The 21,058-nt window shown below is 43.2% G+C and overlaps 1 protein-coding gene across 11 annotated transcripts in view; it reads left to right on the forward strand.

The window, feature by feature from the left end:
• The window catches only part of mta3 (metastasis associated 1 family, member 3), a 459,196-nt gene that overhangs the window by 263,726 nt on the left and 174,412 nt on the right, over window positions 1-21,058 (forward strand). For 8 of the 11 annotated variants that reach the window (XM_038812863.1, XM_038812864.1, XM_038812860.1 and 5 more), the window contains 2 exons: window positions 2,615-2,646; window positions 6,316-6,470. In XM_038812863.1, the coding sequence (XP_038668791.1) occupies window positions 2,615-2,646; window positions 6,316-6,470 (187 nt within the window). The remainder of the gene's footprint in view (window positions 1-2,614; window positions 2,647-6,315; window positions 6,471-21,058) is intronic. The other 3 variants (XM_038812865.1, XM_038812867.1, XM_038812866.1) reach the window with 1 other exon arrangement.

Here is a 21,058-nt window from a genome sequence, read left to right on the forward strand (position 1 = left end):
AACACGAGCTTTCGGAGCACGGCTCCTTCTTCAGGTGAATGGGCTATTCACCTGAAGCCCATTCACCTGAAGAAGGAGCCGTGCTCCGAAAGCTCGTGTTTGAAACAAACCTGTTGGACTTTAACCTGGTGTTGTAAGACTTCTTACTGAAGTTGTACAAGACATTGGTAAGACCACACATGGAATACTGTGTTCAGTTCTGGTCACCTATTATAGGAAGGATATTGTTAAACTAGAAAGAGTGCAGAATAAATTTACGAGGATGCTACCAGGACTTGAAGGTCTGAGTTGTAAGGAGAGGCTGGATAGGCTGTGACTTTTTCCCCGGGAGCGTAGAAGTCTTAGGGGTGATCTTATAGAGATCTGTAAAATAATGATGAGCATAGGTAAGGTAGATAGTCAACATCTTTTCCCAAAGGTAGAGGACTAGAACTAGAGGGCATAGGTTTAGGATGAGAGGGGAGAGATACAAAAGAGACCTGAGGGAAATGTCTTCACACACAGGATGGTGAGTATCTGGAACTAGCTGCCAGAGTCAGTGGTAGAGGCGAGTACAATTTTTTTCCTTAAAAAAACAGTTAGACAGTTACATGGCAGGGTGAGTATAGAGGGATAAGGGCCAAATGCGGGCAAGTGAGACTAGCTTAGTGATAGAAACTGGGCGGCATGGACAAGCTGGGCCGAAGGGCCAGTTTCCATGCTGTAAATACTATGACTCTAAGAACTCTCACTGTCCAAGCTAAAGTTAAAAAATATTCGCTTGTGTGAGTTACCCAGGCGACTGCAGCTGGACAATTATTCCTCAACATGAACCACCACAACAGTGAGATGAGGGCTGACTGGAAAGACCGGGGGAACCAGTGAGATTTTGCTAACCTGGCATAATAAGGGCAGCACGGTGGCCTAGTGGTTAGCACAACCGCCTCACGGCGCTGAGGTCCCAGGTTCGATCCCGGCTCTGGGTCACTGTCCGTGTGGAGTTTGCACATTCTCCCCGTGTCTGCGTGGGTTTCGCCCCCACAACCCAAAAATGTGCAGAGTAGGTGGATTGGCCACGCTAAATTGCCCCTTAATTGGAAAAAATAATTGGGTAATCTAAATTTTTAAAAGAAAAAAAAAAGAAAAAAAAAAAACCTGGCATAATAAAGCGTTGAAAGATGTCTGCAAGAATGATCACAGCTTTGATTTGTATCTAATGGCAGACAAATAAAAATGTGTAACGTCCTGATTATTTTAGATGAACTAAAACTATTCTGTTTTAATAACAGCTGGCAAAGTCATTCCCCATTAAACATTTTTTGATTTGATTTAATAAGCAAATTGTCATGTTTAATATTTTAGTTTAGTTACAACCCAGCATTAATGATCTATACAACACTGCACGTTGCAGACCACCATTACGGTCAGTTGCCAGTTTTTAAAAAATCAAACACTGAGTAAAAACACAGTGTATGTAAGAAAAATTAGGACAGATTGATATAATGCAGTGATTTTCAAAGCTGTAATATTATCTGGGTTCACTCGAAGGTTGGTTACTATTTAAATTTCACCCATGTAGTTTCAGATATTGTCTGAATTCCTTAACGAAAGGGTTGCTTTCTGATTACTCCCACATTCTTTTATTCTATGTTCAGTGGTATTTGGGTATTTCACTTTGGTTTGAAAATAATGTTGATTAGGTTCAGAGCATGTCTGATATAATTAGATTAATCCCACATGCTGGATTTAATCAAACTAAGCATAGATTGAATTAACAGTGCAAGATTAATTTGTTTGAATTTTGATAACATTAGAACGAAGAGGAATCAAATTCCACAGTGGGTACATAACTTAATGTTAATTACTTGTGCTCACAAATGGGGTCAAGCTTCATTTTGCTTTGTAGATAATGTTAACCGTCCATAGTGCACCAGAAAGAAAGGGACTTCTGTATGTTTTCTTCTTATTTGTTAGTATCATAGAATCCCCGCAGCGGAGAAAGAGGCCATTTGGCCCATCGGGTCTGCACCGACCCTTCGAATGAGCCCTATCCCCATAACCTAACCTGCACATCCCTAGACACTGGGGAAATTTAGCGTGGCCAATCCACCTAATCTGCACATCTTTGAACTGTGGGAGGAAAAGAGTAAACCCACGCAGACACGGGGAGAACGTGCAGACTCCACACAGTCACCAAAGGCTGGAGTTGAACCCGGGTCCCTGGCACTGAGAGACAGCACTGTTAACCACTGTGACACCGTGCTGCCCCTACCACTCACTGTTATGCATTTGTGCATGTTTATACTAAGTAAACAACAAATAATTTATTAACAATGTGTTCTATTCAATGTTGTTTACTTTTAGAATGAAGATGCAAACAATATACTTCAATATTTAACCATATGTGCTGTATACTGTATTTATAATTTCTTCCTTTGTGATACATTAGTCAACCAGCATTCTGTTTCCATTATTTATTTTTAAATTTTTAATTGTTTAAGTAACCTGGTATAGACTTCCTTTATGATTTAACTCTAATATAATCAATCTCACTTGTTATTCATGTCAAACAACAAGGTATAGCAACGTTACACGTGATTGGAACGTCTTTTAATTTGCTCATCTCATATTTCAGATGTAGTGAGTCATGTACAAGGACCACTAATGGTAAGTGCGTTTTATCTGAAATATTGATTAAAAAAATGGTTATTCTGATTTGTTTAATTCTTTTCAATGTATCATAAATGTGAAGTACATAAAATAAGTAGTTCCCGACAGAAGCCAGCAAGCTGAAAAGCATCTGAGGAGTTGCGCGGTATATCTTTCCAATGTTGCCCACTTCCTTCCTCTGACTTGTATCGAGCATCAAACACCAAGTGGCATACTGCCAAACTACCAAGTGGCCCCTGTGTTTGCTCCCATCTTTTAAATTAACTGAACTCAGAAACACAGCTGAGTTCAGCTGAAACCAAGCTTAAACACTTGCAAAAAGTGCCTTGCTGACTTAATCTGGGGCCGCAATGTTTTAAAAATGGCATCGATGTATAGCCCATGCTTGGATCCCTAACAGAAACTAGAAGCAACAACATTACTCATTTGAATAAAGACCGACCCTTTCAGACAGTAAATTAGACTTTTTTGGTCAGTGCCAGGGGTCAGAGAGATTTTATTAGCTGGAGGGAGGAATTAAACCTTTCCTCCCAATTGATCTAAGAGACTGAATTTTGCGTTTTATATTTCGGAACTTAATTTCATGGCACATTTGCTGCTAATGGGAATGGACAGTCTCAAGATATTTGGGTAAGATTTTCATCCCTGTGAAAATTGAATGTGGTATACCATAAGACCATAAGTCATAGGAGCAGAATTAGGCCACTCGGCCCATCGAGTCTGCTCTGCCATTCAATCATGGCTGATATTTTTCTCATCCCCATTCTCCTGCCTTCTCCCCATAACTCCTGATCAACTTATTAATCAAGAACCTATCTTTCTCTGTCTTAAAGACACTCCGTGATACTTTGAAAATAGTCTCACAAATAATGCGAATTATTTGCAAATAATAGTAAAAAGTTATTTTTCCTAATTACAAATTGTCAAGGGAATTGCTCACGCACAAATGCCTTGCATCTGGCTTAATTCTCTTTTTGTTTGTTAGGTACATTATTTACCTTCACTGTTAAAATATGTGGCTTTGTAAAATTTGCAGGATATTTACTGGTCTTTTAAACTTTCTTCTTTATTCTTTCATGGCATGTGGCCGCCACTGGCAAGGCCAACATTTGTTACCCATCTCTAGTTGCCCATGAACGGAGTGACTTTTGGCCACTTCAGAGGGAAGTTAAACGTCAACCACATTGATGGGTCTGGAGTCACATGAAGGCCTGACCAGACAAGAATGGCCAATTTCCTTTCCGAGGGGGCATTTGTGAATCAGATGGGTTTTCACAACAATTGATGATAGTTGTCATGTTTACCATTACGTAGCTTTCTATTTCAGGTTGAATTTAATTCACATTCCACCAGCTGCCCACAGTGAGATTGGAATCTATGTCGCTATAGCAGTAGCGTGTGCCTCTGGATTACAATCCCGGTGACATTACTACTACACTAGTGTCTCCTCCAATGTTATCCAAAGAACTATTCAAAATATATCTATCTAATTAAACGCGGAGTATTTTGAAAATGTTGAATGGCAAGTCATAGGGCAAAAATTACTGAACAAGTGATATGAAAAGTTATATTTTAACTCATCAATCAAATATCTAATTGATTAAACATGAACATATCAAATACAGTATCATTCAGCGAATAAATAGCAAGGAATTTGTAAGCAGCAGAAGGTTCAAGTGAATTATCAGTTAATGCCCACTGCTTGAATGTAATTATATGCTTAATTAATATATAATTAAGTGGGCATCACGGTTGCATAGTGGTTAGCACTATGGCTTCACAGCAGCAGGATCCCAGGTTTGATTCCCGGCCTGGCTCACTGTGCGGAGTCTACACGTTTACCCCGTGTCTGCGTGGGTTTCTTCCGGGCGCTCCAGTTTCCTCCCATAAGTCCCGAAAGACATGCTGTTAGGTAATTTGAACATTCTGAATTCTCCCTCTGTGTACCCGAACAGGTGCCGGAGTGTGGCGACTACTGTTAATGTAATCCTACTTGTGACAATAAAGATTATTATTATTATTATGATTATAATTAACACATGCAAGTATAAAGTCATTTGAAAATGTCAGGAAGTTGGTTTGACTCCTGATCCTGAATGTTTGCCCCGTTGAAAAGTAACATTCATCATATAAACTATTGAGAAAAATCCTGAATAAAATGTTTATGCGTGTTCAATGTTTAAAATCCACGTCTGTAAAGTCCAGGTATGATGACCAATTCCTGGACAGCCTCATGTCTCCTGTGCCCTTGCCTCTTTGCCTCCTTTTTGCAGCCTGTGTAAACCTTTGATCTCTTCCTGTTGCTTTTGCTTCTCCTCAACTTCCTCATTTGAGAGTCTGAACAGTAAACCCAGCGACATGGTCCACAGACAGCTGGTTTGTGATGCAGAACAAGGCCAGCAGCGTGGGTTCAATTCCCGTACCAGCTGAGAATTCTGAATTCTCCCTCTGTGTACCCGAACAGGCGCCGGAATGTGGCGACTAGGGGTTTTTCCACAGTAACTTCATTGCAGTGTTAATGTAAGCCTACTTGTGACAATAAAGATTATTTATTTATTTATGTTTCGGAATTGTGCGTTTTAAGAAAAATCACAACAGTTGTACCCCTCCACAAACACACTCTTCCAAGGTACTTAATAGCTAAACAATATCCAAAGTAGCCATAATCTTTGGCCAAAGGAACCTTTGTATCTTAACATGAGTAATCAATGATTTTATTTATTCTAGGTGAGGATTCCTTTAAATTCAGGCCCTAGAAGCTCCTTCCCACATGCCCCTCCCTTGGTATGCTGGGCAGGTACAGGGAATTATGTTTGAGGCACACATGGGCAGTTCCAGGAAAGGGTTTTGATTCTGGAGCAGGCCAATAATAATATTTAAATGGCACATGCGTTTGCAGCGGAATGCCACCATAAGACATAGGAGCAGAATTAGGCCATTCGGCCCATCGGGCCTGTTCCTCCATTTCAATCATGGCTGCTACTGGACCATCTATCAAGTGCCTGGACTAATATGCTGGAGCTGGCACTTCTGATACCTGACACTTAATCAGTGCACCCATAGCATCTACCCCCAAAACTCATAAGTAATATCACAACTTAAGTCCCAATAGTTGTAAAATAACCAATAGGATTTTTTTAGCCTGAAGACTTCAGGGGTCGTTTTGTAACAGGCTCGGAAAAACAAATGAATTAGAACATGCTGTCTGGGATCTTCCTCTGATATTTTTTGGAATTTGACCAGGAGAAAAGCCTGTATTTCACTAATTGATTGTCTCAAAGAAAAGTCATCCATGGGATTTTAAAAAAATCTAAAATGGCAGAGGTATGATTACTTCTTCAAAACAAAATGTGTCCTTTCATTTTCCGTACGTTGAAACCCCAAGAAAGACAATTGTTTGCTAAAAGAGTCTTTTATTTGTGACATGAATGCCTGGAAAGGATCCAGATCGATTTTGTAGGGACAAAGCAAATTAAAGGCCATATGAACCAAAATGCTAGAAACAGCAAACTAACAAATGAGAGATAAAAGCAAATTACTGCACAGGTGCTGGAATCTGAAACAAGAACAGAAAATGCTAGGCAATCGCAGCAGGTCTGACAGCATCGTGACAACAGCAAATGAGAGACATCTTTAGTTTGGCCTGTTCCCTGTCATTTATTTCAGAGCACTGGCCATTTTTCATACCTGGCTAATGGAAAAGGGATATCGACCGGCATCAATGCAATCCAGCCTGGCACTGTTCCCATCATCCAGAGACAACGACCAAACTGGATTGATGCCCCGGATGATGGCTTTTTCATGGCTACTGAGGAAACAAGGTGAACCTCCTTTTTAAAAGAAGTAAATGCAAAAATCTTCTATCACGTTGACTTTAAAATCAATGCAATTTTGTATGTTCACCTGATTAAGGTAAAGCAAAAGGTACAATTGTCATATTTTACAGATTTTAACACGTGTTACATTTTTGTAGGTAATTTAGTTCTACCATCTAAAGTACTATACAGATACACAGTGTTAATGGATGGTTCCAATTATAGAACATAGAACATAGAACAGTACAGCACAGAACAGGCCCTTCGGCCCTCGATGTTGTGCCGAGCAATTATCACCCTACTCAAATCCACATATCCACCCTATACCCGTAACCCAACAACATTTTGATTATCCAAGACTTGCTCAAAGGGTATCAAAGATATGCTTTGACCAGAACCTTTTGAGGGGCAGCATGGTAGCATGGTGGTTAGCATCAATGCTTCACAGCTCCAGGGTCCCAGGTTCGATTCCGGCTTGGGTCACTGTCTGTGTGGAGTCTGCACGTCCTCCCCGTGTGTGCGTGGGTTTCCTCCGGGTGCTCTGGTTTCCTCCCACAATCCAAAGATGTGCAGGTTAGGTGGATTGGCCATGGTAAATTGCCCTTAGTGTCCAAAATTGCCCTTAGTGTTGGGTGGGGTTACTGGGTTATGGAGATATGGTGGAGGTATTGACCTTGGGTAGGGTGCTCTTGCCAAGAGCTGGTGCAGACTCGACGGGCCGAATGGCCTCCTTCTGCACTGTAAATTCTATGATATTTTGTGTGATTAATCGATTATGCAGGCTACATTTGAAAACCATGCACACCAGTGTGAGGTTCGGGATCCACAACTAATCCGTATCCATTGACGTTAATGCGCACAGCATGCCAACTTCATGCAGCCTGATAATTATCATGATTGCAGTATCCAGCGAACGCTACCTACATTTCTGAATGGCTGGATGCTTCAGCAGGGGCCAGTATGTTGGGTGGCTAATGCCAGTGAAAGCTAGTCTGCATCTCTGAAAAGGGGGGGGTGTATTGTACTGGAACAGGTGCTGGGAGTCATTAGAAAGTAATTCTAACTTGAGAAATGTAGGAGAACACAGGCTCCAGGGTTCTCAATGTCTTGGTAGAAAGAGGTGGAAATGAGATGATCCAGATGCAGGCTCAGAAGGCAGTGGGAACAGATGGCCATGGAGGTAAATGGCTGGTGTCGAGATTTGCGTTTGTCCCCATTTTGGGTTTTAGAGATTGTCAGGTGAATCCTTTCCAGGCATTCCCTTCCCTGCTGTCCCAAGTGTGCCTCAGATCCTCCATTTTTCCAACTACAATGTTGGAATACAAGAATAAGGAAATGTTGTTGCAGTTGTAGAGGGTGAAGTTAAAACTCACCACTATTCTTAGAATTCCCCCTATACCAAAAAAAAGGTTGATATTCTAAATGGTGAACAGGGATTCTCACTCCCTGACTCCAGTGCAGGCTTCTGTGAGTGCTATTCAGGTCAAACTATCTTTTCAAGTTATCCCCCGGTATAACCCATACCTTCACCGAAGAATTTTACCTACTTACCCCTTAATAGCATCGATGTCCTGGGTCCTGCGTTATTAAGGAAGTGAAGTAAGCTAATAACCACTTTTTCAGGTTAAGTTATTTTTATTATTATATTTTTTCTTTTAAAAGCTGCAAACACTTTCTTTACAGAAAGGAAAAAAGATCTTGCTTCTGGCTGCTTCAGGCCCACCTTGGCAATCGATCTTCTTAAAATCTGGTCTTCTTGAGTTGTATTCGCTGGTGAACTCGGTTGCTGTGTCCTGTTCTTCCCATGCACCGAGCTGTGAGAGCTGGCTCTGCTAGCTATTTCTAAGCTGACTCTGACTCCTGTTTAAATTCTAGTCTTCCTTAGATGTATAGCTGTTTCAACTCGGCTGCTTGCCTTGTCTTTCCCATGACCGAGCTCTCTCTCTCTCTCTCTGAGTTCTCCTCCCCTTCTCTTCTGTTGCTGGTTGCCTCTGTGCTCTGTCCCCGTTCCCTGGGTTTATATTCTCTTTCTGAGAGTTATTAAGTTTTAACGACTTTATTGTAAATGGGCTTGTTTCACTTTGATAGTTTAAAATTATCTTTGATGTAAACATCTTACTACAACTAATTATTCATTTTGGGCATATCGTCTCCTCTCAGATCTGATTAAACAATGCTTTGGTTTCAATAGGTGTTACTTTTAATTCTGTGATTTCAAATCGTTTAATTTTCCAATTGTCCCCAGCTCATAACTTTGCCTTTGATTTTGACTTACATGATGTTTCTCGTAGACAGGTCGTCTCCAATTTTCTTTTAATTGTTTGATGTTCATAGAATTTTACACTTTGAATTTGACACCAAATTTGACTGAGTATCTTCCATCCTTTCCAGCTGTTTACTAAGAGAGTTTATTTCAATTAAGGTGTGAAACTTTGCTTTTAGCGGTATGCTAAAATTTAACTTGGTTATGACTTGAAAGACTTGCCTGTTTTAAACATTCGTCACTTAATGCAATTGAAACTCTCATCCATGCTTTTTCAGATGCTTCCTGAGATAGTTACATTCCATGAAGGTGTGAGCCATTGTTTTAGCTTACCACATGAGACTGGTGTGTTTGATTAGCCTGCTTGTGAGCAAGAATCTGCATTTTACAACCCTGCTCTTTGAAGCTGCTATGAAACTTTTGTGGGATCTTTCCCTGTACCCTCTCAAACCAGATATTGCCAGACTTCCATGTTTCAAATGACACATTTTTCTGTATTTTCAAGAACAAGGGCTTTGGTATGGCTGCACCTGGAATACTGTGGACAGTTTTAGTTCTGTATACAAAAGGATATACTTGAGAGGCTGTGCAATGAAAATTTACTAGCTTGACCCCTTGATGCACAATCAATGGACACGAAATGTGGATGAAGTCCGAACGATAGGCTTTAATACGCAAGAAGTGGACCCGGCAGCAGACGTACAGAAGAATGGCTGGCTGCCGGGGTACACGGGTTCTTATACCCTGCCTCATACGCGGAGCTACCTTTCTCTCAGCCAATCGGCTGAGAGGCACATGAAATACCTGGGCCAATGGGCAGCAAGTCCTCTGCACCAATGGCAGCTCACACTCCCAGGTACCGTAATACCCCTAGTCATACTACCACACTCCTGAAACAATAGAATTATCTGGTACGGAGAGATTGAGTAGGTGGGCCTTTGCTCACTGGAGTGAGAGGTGACCTAATTGAAATGCACAGGATTATAAACGGTGTGACAGGGTAGATTCTGAGAGGCTGGAGAATCAAGAACTGGGGGGCTAGTTCAGAATAAGCAGTCAGATACTTAGGTTGAGATTAGAAAAAAATTCTTTGCTCAGAGAGTTGTGAATTTTTGAAATTCTCTATCACAGAAGGCTGTGGATGGATAGTTGTTCAGTATATTCAAGGTTGAACTTGCAGGGAATCATGGGATATGGGGACAGTGCTGAAAAGTGGAGTTAAGATGAGCCAAGGTCATACTGAATGACAGAGAAGGTGCTCAAAGGATGAAGTAGCATCCTCCTGTTCCGATTTATGATGTTCTAAATGCTCTTAAATGAAAACTGGCAAGGCAGTGCAGGAACAGCATGAACCAACATGGGGACTCAATTTTCCACCTGCAGCCACAACCATAGATACAGGCACTAGTGTGTGGTGGGCAGCAGGCATGAGTAGCCTGAAGCATGCTCACGTAGCAGGTCGTCTAAGGACAAAATCGCAGAGACGTTCTGCTACAGAGGACTGAAATGACTACCTTGAATCATAGGCTACAGATTGTAGATGCATAGTGACATGCTTGGCGAACAGAGGATCTTGTCAGAATGCCAGTGTTCAATGTCAAGGAGCATAGAGAAGTCCAATACCAACCAGGCACAAAACCTTCCATCATCCATCCTTTGCAGCATGAAAATATGGTCAATTCTGTTCGCCCACTTGTGCACCGAACCTTGATGCAGCATCTACTGGACCATGGAGTTTCTTTTGAAGCACGAGCAGCAGCCGCCCAGTGTCCGAGTGCTGCCGTGCAAGCTCAGACTCTGCCATCCTTGCAGCGTGCAAAGCGACTTGCAGGATGTCACAGTCATCCAGTGATCTGCCTTCCAACAGATTATTACAATTGCTGAGGCGTATAAAAATGCTGTCCTCTCTCAGGAAGACCGTATTTGTCCTCCCCTCCATTCCCAATCCGCCATTGTGCTTCCTTTTGCCTGTCAGCTAGCCTGTCCAAACTGTTGTCCCGGTTCAGAGATGCTGGATTCCACAGCCAGTCTTTCCAACTGCTTGACTAAGACCCTCCACGGAAAGTCAGCAACCTTCCACCAGCTGAGCTGCAGTCACTGAGGAACAGTAAGGTGGGCAAAGGCCAACTGAAGGCAGACACTAAGGACATGCACAAGAATGATTAATTGACATTTTATGTGAATTGTGGTACATGTTATCTTTGGTTTCTAATGTTTATTTTGTGGTGGCTGTTATTTTTGCATTGTAGTGAAGCAGATGCAGGGAGCGACGGAAGATAAATGTGAGACTGGGGAATTGAGTTGAGGTTACTTGAGTTCTTCATGGACATCCAAAGCAGAAAGTGGCTGTCTGGATTGCAAACTTAATTTATCTTGTTCCTGTTCCTAGGGGTGGGACAGGGGCACTGGTGGTGGTTATCATTCTGTTGATGCATGTTCAACGATACATGACCGAGAGGGTTTAGGCTGAAACACTGAGTTCCACAGTGACAGCACCGGTGTTGTGATCTGTCTGCTCTTCATTCTTGTGGGCATTCACTGCAGGCCTGACCAATGTGGCATCTGGTGTGATCTGTTGCAGAGTGTGCAGTTTGGGATGACATTTTGGACCCCAAAGAACAGGTCCATTTTACACTGCACATCTTCAAATTGTAATTTTTTTCAAATTTAGGTTTCCCTCCTCATTCATTCTTCCCCAATTCTGTGGTGCTTGGGACAGAGAGACAATGCTATGGTATTCTGTCTACTGGCCTTTGCCAATATATAGCATCATAGCTGATTGATTAGCATCTTTCTATCTGTGAGCAATGAAGGGAATTAAACTTCAGAACTTTGGTAAGGTCAGTTGTGATCATCTGCTGACTCCTTTTAATGGTCAACTACGTTGATTCTAGGAAGGCAAAGTCTGACACAAGTTATCTTTATAGCTAACTGGTTAGAAATACATAAACCTAGATCAGGATAACTGCCCATCTCTGTATGAAAGCATCTGGCCTGTGCCACAATTTTAGTTTGTAAATTGCATAAATAATTCTATGTTCTTTCACATTTGAACACTGGAATGTCAATGTACTGAGTCGCCTCAGGCTTGTATTGATTTAACAATTATTATAAAACAGCAAAACATTGAAAACACCCAGAACCTTAAACATGAACAAAAAGTTCTAGGCACATTGAGCAGTTTTAAATTGGGTCCACACATTAAAAATCTATTCTCTCCGCATAAAATTACTGGCCTGAGAATTTCCAACTATTTGTTATTGGTTTGGAGTTGGGAAAGCTTTTTAAAAATAAGTTTAGAGTACCCAATTATATATTTGACTAGGGAGCTGGGAGCGAGGTTGCTTGTGCATGATCATAATATTATTCATCTGTTGTTTTGTATATATTTGACCCACGGTTAATGTTGATAAATCGCTTATAGCTTTAGCTGCAAGTGTTCTAATATAAATCAGGCCATCCAACAAGAACAGTACACTCTCCTGCTCTCAAACCCAAACACATTTACACCTTTATTTTTCTGAAGATGATTTTGCACTTTGACCGTTCAGCGTAAAAAATACATAATTTATTTAAATTTTACTTTAGATTTTATGTCGGTGTAACACAGCTTCACACGATAACCTGCAGTTTTTGTAGTAAAGCAAATTAAATAGGCTGAATTATTGTGGAACAACTAAAGGCCAACACTAAGCACTAAGCTGATTTTTATCTTTTTTGCTTACACGGTCCATTTCATTCCCTTTAAGTTTAATGTGGAGTTTTTAGATGCCTGAATAGCTCTGCCATAGGATTTGAGATCCTCCAAACGCGCAATTGGAAAACAGAAGGAGTAAATAGCCATGCAAGTGATTGGCCTAAAGACCTGGATGCTATGCTGAAATGAGCTTAATGACGTCACACAAGTGGTCAAGGTCACTGAATTCATCCTCAAACTAAATGGGCGGAATTCTCCGCTCCCGCGCGGCATCGGGCAGGCCGTCGTGAACTCGGCCAAGTTTCACGAAGGCCTCGGAGGTCACTCCTCGCACCCTATTCCCCCCCCCCCCCCCCCCCCCCCCCCCCCGCCAAGGGGGCTAGGAGCGGCGTTCCGTAAATCTCGGCTGCCGGGCCTTGACGCTTGGTCAAGGTGGCGCGCCGAGAATGACGCGATGGCGGCGCCTAAGTGACGTCAGCCGGGCATGCGTAGGTTGGCCGGCTCCAACCCGCGCATGCGCGGTTGCCGTCTTCCCCTCCGCTGCCCCGCAAAACGTAGCGGCTTGATCTTGCGTGGCGGTGGAGCAGAAAGAGTGCGTACCTTGGAGACGCCGGCCCGACAATCGGTGGGCACCGATCGCGGGCCAGTCCCCTCCCGAGCACGGCCGTGGTGCTCACTCCCCTCTCCGCCTCCCACAAGCCACAAACTAAGCTTTGGTGCCATGTTCACGACGGCAGCGACCAGGTGTGGTTGCCGCCGGCGTGAACAGGTTGGTAACGTCAGGCCGCTCGGCCCATCTGGAGAATCGCGGTCGCCGTGAAAAACGGCGAGCGGCGATTCTCCGAGCGGGGGGTGGGAGAATCACGGGGGGTGCCAGGGCGGTGGGCGCGGGTTGCCCGGCCCTCCTGCGATTCTCCCACCCGGCGTGGGGAGCGGAGAATTCCGCCCAATATCTTGCCCAACTCCACTGCTTGTCTCAAATATTACTCAATTCAACATTACCTATCAAGGATTTCTATTAGATGAGACTCATCTAACTCATATCTAACATTTATTAGTGTCACTGCACTCTCTCATACATAACTCTGTGCAGGCCACACATCTGCATCTCACAACTTGCACACTATTCAAGCATGACAGGCACATCACTAAAACAAATTGCATGCCATTTATTAACATCTCACTTGCAAGACAAGGTAGCACACAACCAGAGACTGTAGGAATCAACCAGGTGGTGAGAGGCCTGCCTGCATGTTCTTACCCACATGCCAAGATGGTGCTGGCCAGTATTGGATGTGCCATTCCCAAAGCCATAGCCAATGGTCGGGCTAAATTAATTTAAGGATTATCCGACCCTCAAACCTAATGCTTCTTCTCACACCCTACCTCCCCCTCATCCCACGATCATTTCTGACTGATGAGTGGCAGATGGTGTAGGCAAGCATTTTTTACTTTCCCCTCTACCCTCCGCATGGCCACCTTTGTGCCTGTTCCTTTTCAGATACCCAAATGGTGCAATTTATCCAGGAGGAATACTAAGAAGACATTGAAGAAGAAAATATGCTTCCATGTGATTTCATACTCACAGCCACCTACTCAGACATCACCCGTACAAGAATAGCATAGAGCCAGAATCTTCACAAGGCGAGACGTTGGGTACACTGCGGCCAGGGTAGAGGCAAGAATAGTACATGTACCAGCTTTCTGGAGTGTGCGGTGGTAAAACCAGTTCGGCCTCAGAATATTCCGACTAGCAATTTAATGGACCAGGCCACAGAAAAAGGTTGATACACGGCAGCACGGTGGTGCAGTAGTTAGCATTGCAGCCTCATGACGCCGAGGTCCCAGGCTCGATCCCGGCTCTGGGTCACTGTTCGTGTGGAGTTTGCACATTCTCCCCATGTTTGCGTGGGTTTCGCCCCCACCACCCAAAGATGTGCAGGGGAGGTGGATTGGCCATGCTAAATTGCTCCTTAATTGGAAAAAATGACTTGGGTACTCTAAATTTATATAAAAAAGAGAAAAAGATTGATATGTGTATCTATAAATATATATAATGAAAAGCTTGGTGCATTGGTAGCCTGTCAGAAAGTCTATGTTCAATGTCGAGGAGCATGCAACAGTCAGCACCACCTTGGCTCCAGGCATTGTGCAGCGCTTGAGCCCATGTTTCCATCATAGTTCTTGATGGCCAGTGCTATAAACACACTTGTAAACTCAACCATGCAGTATGATGTGATGGTCAATCTCTCGTTGTAAAACAAGCAGCCTCCACCAAAAGTCTGTGGACATATACAACACATACAAGCTCAAGACTGCTGCCACCAAGGCTATGAGTAGGGTCTCCCTCATTGAATGTCAGCAACCTTCTGCCAGTCATGCTGCAGCCACCTGAGGTAGCAATTTGAAGGGGCATTAAGACAGACAAAGACGCATGGGAGACAGGCACTAATGAATGTATAATGTTTCATTTATTTAAGTGTACAAAAAATGATATAATTTAGAAATTTGATTTGTAATGTTCATCTTGTGTTGGCTTTATTTTTTTTTGCTTTGTAGCCATGAGGATGATGTGATGGTAAGTGATAGAGGGAAGGTAAGGAGTGTGGGACTCTTGGCAAATAGGAAATTAAGATTGAGATTACTGATATCACACTTGAATTAGTTCCTCACATGCAGGCTGGGAAGAATGAGGGTCCCTTTCTTTTCCATCTTATCTTTCTCTTTTCCTTATCCTTGTCCTCCTCCTTCTCCTTGTGCTGCTCCTCAGCTTCTTGCCTGAATAGGCGGTGGCAAGGGCAATTCCTTCATGATGAAAAACGTGCAGCATTCATCATACTCCACAGATCTTGAGAGCCACTCAATCGAATATGGCAGGGTTTCTCTAAAGCCCACCCAGGCAGGGGAATTGTTGCTTCTGCATGCCAATGGACTGATCTACACATTTCTTGTGACAACGTGGCCACACACTGCATGCTTGTGGGTGATGTGTGAATTGCAGTCATCAAAGGATAGCTCTGTTCAGTCAGTCGTCATCCTGTGGCTTGCAAAATGCTTGCTGCAGAATGAAGGCCTCATGGCTGCTGCCAGGATATCAGGTATTGACCTGACCGATGCACGATCTACGGCCACACACCAGTTGGACTTTGAGGAAAAAGAATCCGTTTCCATTTGGTCACCTGGCAGAGTGTATATGTGACGCTGTCAAAGCAATATAGAACAGTACAGCACAGAACAGGCCCTTCGGCCCTCAATGTTGTGCCGAGCCATGATCACCCTACTCAAACCCACGTATCCACCCGATACCCGTAACCCAACAACCCCCCCTTAACCTTACTTTTATTAGGACACTACGGGCAATTTAGCATGGCCAATCCACCTAACCTGCACATCTTTGGATCTTTATGCTAACCACCATGCTACCCTGCTGCCCCTGTGCAATATGCATGGAGTCAATGATGCCCTATGCCATGGGACACCTTGAAATGACACTCTTGTGCTCATTTCCCAGCTTTTCTCTGGCAAGAGGCAATTGAAGTTATCTTACTTTGAATAGGGAGCTCAGTGCACTAATGTTTGTAACAGTGGACTGCAAACTACAAGATGTTGCTATTGCGGCTGTCAGAACTTTGCCATCATGTGTGAACAGCTCTTTCCACCAGCTATCATTATCACTGGCCTAGAAGGAACCAGAAACATAAAAAACTAATTGGCACGGTCACCTTCACAGTTACTGTCAATGTGGTCAGTCCTTGACCTCCGAGGCTGCAGCTGTGGCTACAGGAAGTGGCTATTTCATTATTACCTCCTTAGTGCAGCACAAAATGTCTCAAACATTGGTTGTTGCTAAAGCGTAGGTAGGAGAATTGCTCCCTGAACCGCCAGAGCATATACGTCGCCTGCGAATACACCTTTTCCCACCCTCCCTTTTTCGTCATGTTACAACATCCTGGGTTAGTGCGCCGTCACTTCCAGCCCCACGTTCCTTGGAGTCACAACACAAATTAGTCAACCAATAATTCTAATAAAAATACTCGAGGTCTTTGGCCCCTTGGCTGCCCAATAATCACAGTCACCAGGTTTGTAAATGCAGACACGTTACTGTGTATTTATAACAAGAACTATCATGAAATATGCAGTAAATACAACTGGTCAAGGACAAGCTAATACCTAATACCCACTTTAACTTGCCTCCATGTCTATATATACACACGCACACACACACAAGGTAGACAAACACAGAGGGGTAGAAAGGGGGGTAAAATCATATGTTGAGGAAAGACAGAGGGGAATCGAGCCCTATGTCCCCATGCCGCTGTAAAAATGCTGGTGTTTCACTCCCGAGTTTCCAATAAGAAAGATTAGTCGATTCACTCAACAGGGCGGCCGTGGACTGAGTCTGCAGCCGCCATGCGAGATTCCGAATGGCGATAGGTGGTTAGAGCCATGCCGTTGGGAACTCGGCCAGTCGGGAGCAGAGGACCGCTGGGCGGGCCTCTGGCAATGGCCCCCCAGCTGCACGGAGTACTCCGCGAACACGCTGGTTCTCGGGTCCCGGAGAATCGCCGGACCGGTGCCGAGCCCGATTTCGGTGTGAAAGTTGGTTCTCTGTCCCCGCGCCAAACGCGATTTTGGCACGGGGCTGCGGAGAATCCAGCCCGAGTCTTTATTCCAGATACTTTTAACACACTTTTCTTCACAGCAAATCTCAGATTGGTCTTTGGTTTGTAACCTGTAGTGATCATCTTTGTAGATTATTTCATTCAGGTACTCTGTAGTTTAAAAATGGATTACTCACAGCTTTTACTGGGGAGGGATCTAATTCCTCATCAGACTGTGCTTTCAGTTTGTGATTTGTCTTCAGGCCTCTGTAGTTCCAGGAAAACAATGCCCAGTGACTTTCTGGAGAGGGGGTCAGCCCTCAAAGTGGCCTTCTGGAGAGAATTAGCTTGATTTTTCTGGAGAGACGTAGCTGGATTTTTCTGGAGAGACGTAGCTGGATTTTTCTGGAGAGAGTTGGCTGGATTTTTCTGGAGCGAATTAGCTGGATCTTTTTGGGGAGAGTAACCTGGACCTTCACAATGCTGGCAGAATCTAAACTGAAACCAAACTAAAATCGTGGGACACTGAAAAATGTTCCAGTGGCATCTGATTCAATCACTGCCTGTTACCCGGCAGAGCACAGTCTTTTGGTCCAAATTCATTGGCCACCAGCCAATCAATCAAACCAAGTCCCAATCTATCTCTGTGTCACTAATTCTGGCCAATTTGCAGCTTCTGTTTAAACCAGCATAGCCTCCCGGTCTCTTCCTGCTTGAATTAAAGATATAGGATTCTTGCCTTGAAGTGGCATGTTCTTTAATCATCCATGGATCAAAAACGTAACAGCAAAAATGAAAGAAAGTGAAAATAAGGGAATAAACAGGATGGTCCCTTTATGTCCTTTTTGTGGAAGCTTGTGCTACTTTAAATGGCCTCTGCTCTTCCTTGCAGTTCATACTTGTTTCGAAGAGAAAGTTCATTTAGAGAACCTTTGCCCAGGGTCATCAGGTCTGTATAGAAGTCTTGAAGTCAGCAAATTGTCCATCAGCACTTCCCATACTGTCTGGTCCTTTGCAACGTGACACAACTATGGAAAGCACCAAAGACTTAAAAAATGTAGCAACAACCAGGAGAAACCAGCTATTAACCTATAAGTGGCTGTTGGTCCCTGTGAGGTAGGTTATTTAATGCTGCTTAGCATTTGTTGAGCTGTGCAATGGGGAATAGCGTGAAGCTGCAAAACATCATCAATGGTGTGAAATCATAATCTGCATTCACCTGATGGACCTCGAGAGTGTGTAGGTGCCAATTTACTAAGATGGCATCCAAAGCCCTTTGCATCAGAAATGTGTGCTTGTGCTGGAGATGCCAATTGTGGAACCCTAATGGCACATATAGTATATAAAAAACAGGTGTACCCAGCCCGATTTCTCATCCAATGTTTCTAATTGCCTGCATCTGATGGTCACCCTTATTGCATGTACAGGTCTGTTTCTAGTATAGTGTGTCCAGTGATTCTGTTGGAATGACAGAGCCTTCAAAAATCATCTGGTCTCTCACAGCAGGCTGGGGTAAATACAATCTATTCTTAGAGATTTATTAGTTTAAGTACTTTAAGCAGCAGAGGATTTCTATCTCGTTGAATCAAAGTCATTAATTTTGCTTTTGATTGTCTCTGAGTACTGCTTCCAATTAACTAACTAAACCCCCATAAACCACATCTTGAACCAGTTACAGTCAGAAACTGTAGATTTCAAATTATTTTTCTGCTTCATATTTTTTTATAGTTTGACGTGTAATTTGTAGCAAACCTTATGAAAGGAGGTTGATAAAGCACAGGATGTTTTAAAATATGTTTTTGTAACGACAATTTATGATTCAAATGTTAGCTGAACATAATGGCACATCAGTGCTGCCAAGGACATTTCTGTGCTGGAAAAGTTGTTTTATGTGCAATTTGCAAGCTAAGTAAAATGGTATTTCTTTGTCTGATAGCTACACAATTTTTATTTGTTTTTTTTACAAGTGAGTCTAGGTTGTGAATGGTGATCATTGTTTTTTGTATCCAGTATTCAAACAGCATGTCTCATCATTTTATAATCAAGATATCAGAAACATTTCATATCTTTTTCTCTAAAATGCAGGGTTAGATAGTTATACATTTAGAAGATTTCTTTGATAAATCACCAGGATGATGCAATAACCCTGGCTGATGCCCTGAATCTCCTTTTGACATAATTGAAGTCCTTTTTTCAATGTAATTTTTCTTTTTAAATTTACTTCATTGTTGCTAAATATTGTGCTGCATTGTAGCATTTCAGACCAAGAACTGTAAAACTGATGAAGAAAGTAACATTCTTTTTCCAGAGGTTGGATCGCATTTGTAAATCTTCCTTAATTTACTGTGAAGCTATCTTACTGTTGAGAAATATTGTTCCTTCAGAGAGTAATGATTAGAAGTTTTCTATTTCAGGCAGTCTGATAGAACACTGATTGGTGCATGAAAATGCTGCATTATGGAATGAAGGGTATGGTTGGGTTTTAAAAAAAAATGCGTTCTGCTGGGCTGCTTTGATTGATAGTTCATGTGGTGTAAGTTGGTGGGGGGGAACCTTATCATGCAGTTTTAATAGAGTCCATTGTTGATGTTCCCTAAGGATTGTTATTATAGCTTATGCAATTATGAATGCTTGGCTGAGTTTCAAAAGGTACAAAGGCACTTATATTAGGGGGGCTGCTATCATTTTTATTGACAGTTTGAAGGATTCGCTGCCTTTGGTATGATTACGGATTAGAAGTTTGTTTGTTTTTGTAACAGTTTGAATACTTGAGATTTAAAATGTTTGAATGGGGTTTCATGAATGCACAGTATTTTTCCAGTGTCCAAGCGTGCATGGTGGAGAACTCGGTTAGATTGTTAGAAGTTTTTTTCAACCTCCCCATAGCTCCTGAGGTCTGTCTGGGGTGTGGATACTGTATGAATGGTTATGGACATGGCATGGAAGTATGAAGTGGCATTACGTTGATATGGAGGGTGATATCAGTGGGCATGGAAGTGTACGTTGGCATGGAGGGGCATGGGATTGTGTGGGAGAATGAGGGGAAATGAGGAGGGAGTGATGCAGGGGCCAACAGGTTCTAAAACATCAAGGGAAAAAGTCCCAGAGAACCAAAGCGAGCCTTCTAACCAGCCCACCTCAGCACCTGCCACTCTTGTGGCATCCTCCAATATGCTTTAGGGGTCAGTGTGTCTGCCTGGCTTCCCAGGAGCAAGCATTGTGGGTAACAGGACTCTTTGAACCAAGGCTGGTCTCTAAGTTGAGAAATTACCCGACACAAGCTCACCCTATCCAGAATCCTCCAGATCTTCCAGTCCAACTAAAGTCAATGGAGGTTTGAAAGGACCACCATCATTTATGACCCTGCCCCTGCTGCAACAGGGCTGTAAAAGTCTGCCTTGTCTTGCCGTGCTATCCACTTTTCAAATGAAAGAGTGGAATTGCAAAGTATTTTGTGTGTTAATGGAGATGATTTGAGTACGTGATTGTGTCTATGTGGTGTCTTGCTTTCATTTCCATTTTACCTGTGATTTTTGTCCCTCATTTAAACATTCATTATTTGTTTCGATGTTTCAGATCAGAAATTAGCGACTTTAGCAAATGATTGTTTAAAGGCTTCAGAGAATATTCCTCTGTTAGTAAGGACAATAATTCCATGAAACGTAAGAACTGGGAACAGAAGTAGACCACAAGGCCCCTTTAGCCTGCTCAGTATGATCATGGCTGATCTTGGGCTTCAATTCCATTTTCCCTCCTGTTCCCCATATCCTTTGATTCCCTGACAGACTAAAACCCTGGGCGCGATTCTCCGCACCCCACGCCAGGTGGGAGAATCGCGGGAGGGCCGGACGAATCACGCCACGCCGCCCTGGCACCCCCCCCCCCCCCCCCCCGCGATTCTCCCACCCCCCCCAAAATGGTGTGTCGCATTTTGGGACAGGCCGCTCGAAGAATCGCCGCTCGCCGTTTCTCACGGCGACTGCCGATTCTCCGGCCCGGGTGGGCCGAGCGGCCTGCCGAACCCGACCGGTTC

This window comes from Scyliorhinus canicula, chromosome 1 (assembly GCF_902713615.1).
Source record: "Scyliorhinus canicula chromosome 1, sScyCan1.1, whole genome shotgun sequence".
Lineage (NCBI taxonomy): Eukaryota > Metazoa > Chordata > Chondrichthyes > Carcharhiniformes > Scyliorhinidae > Scyliorhinus > Scyliorhinus canicula.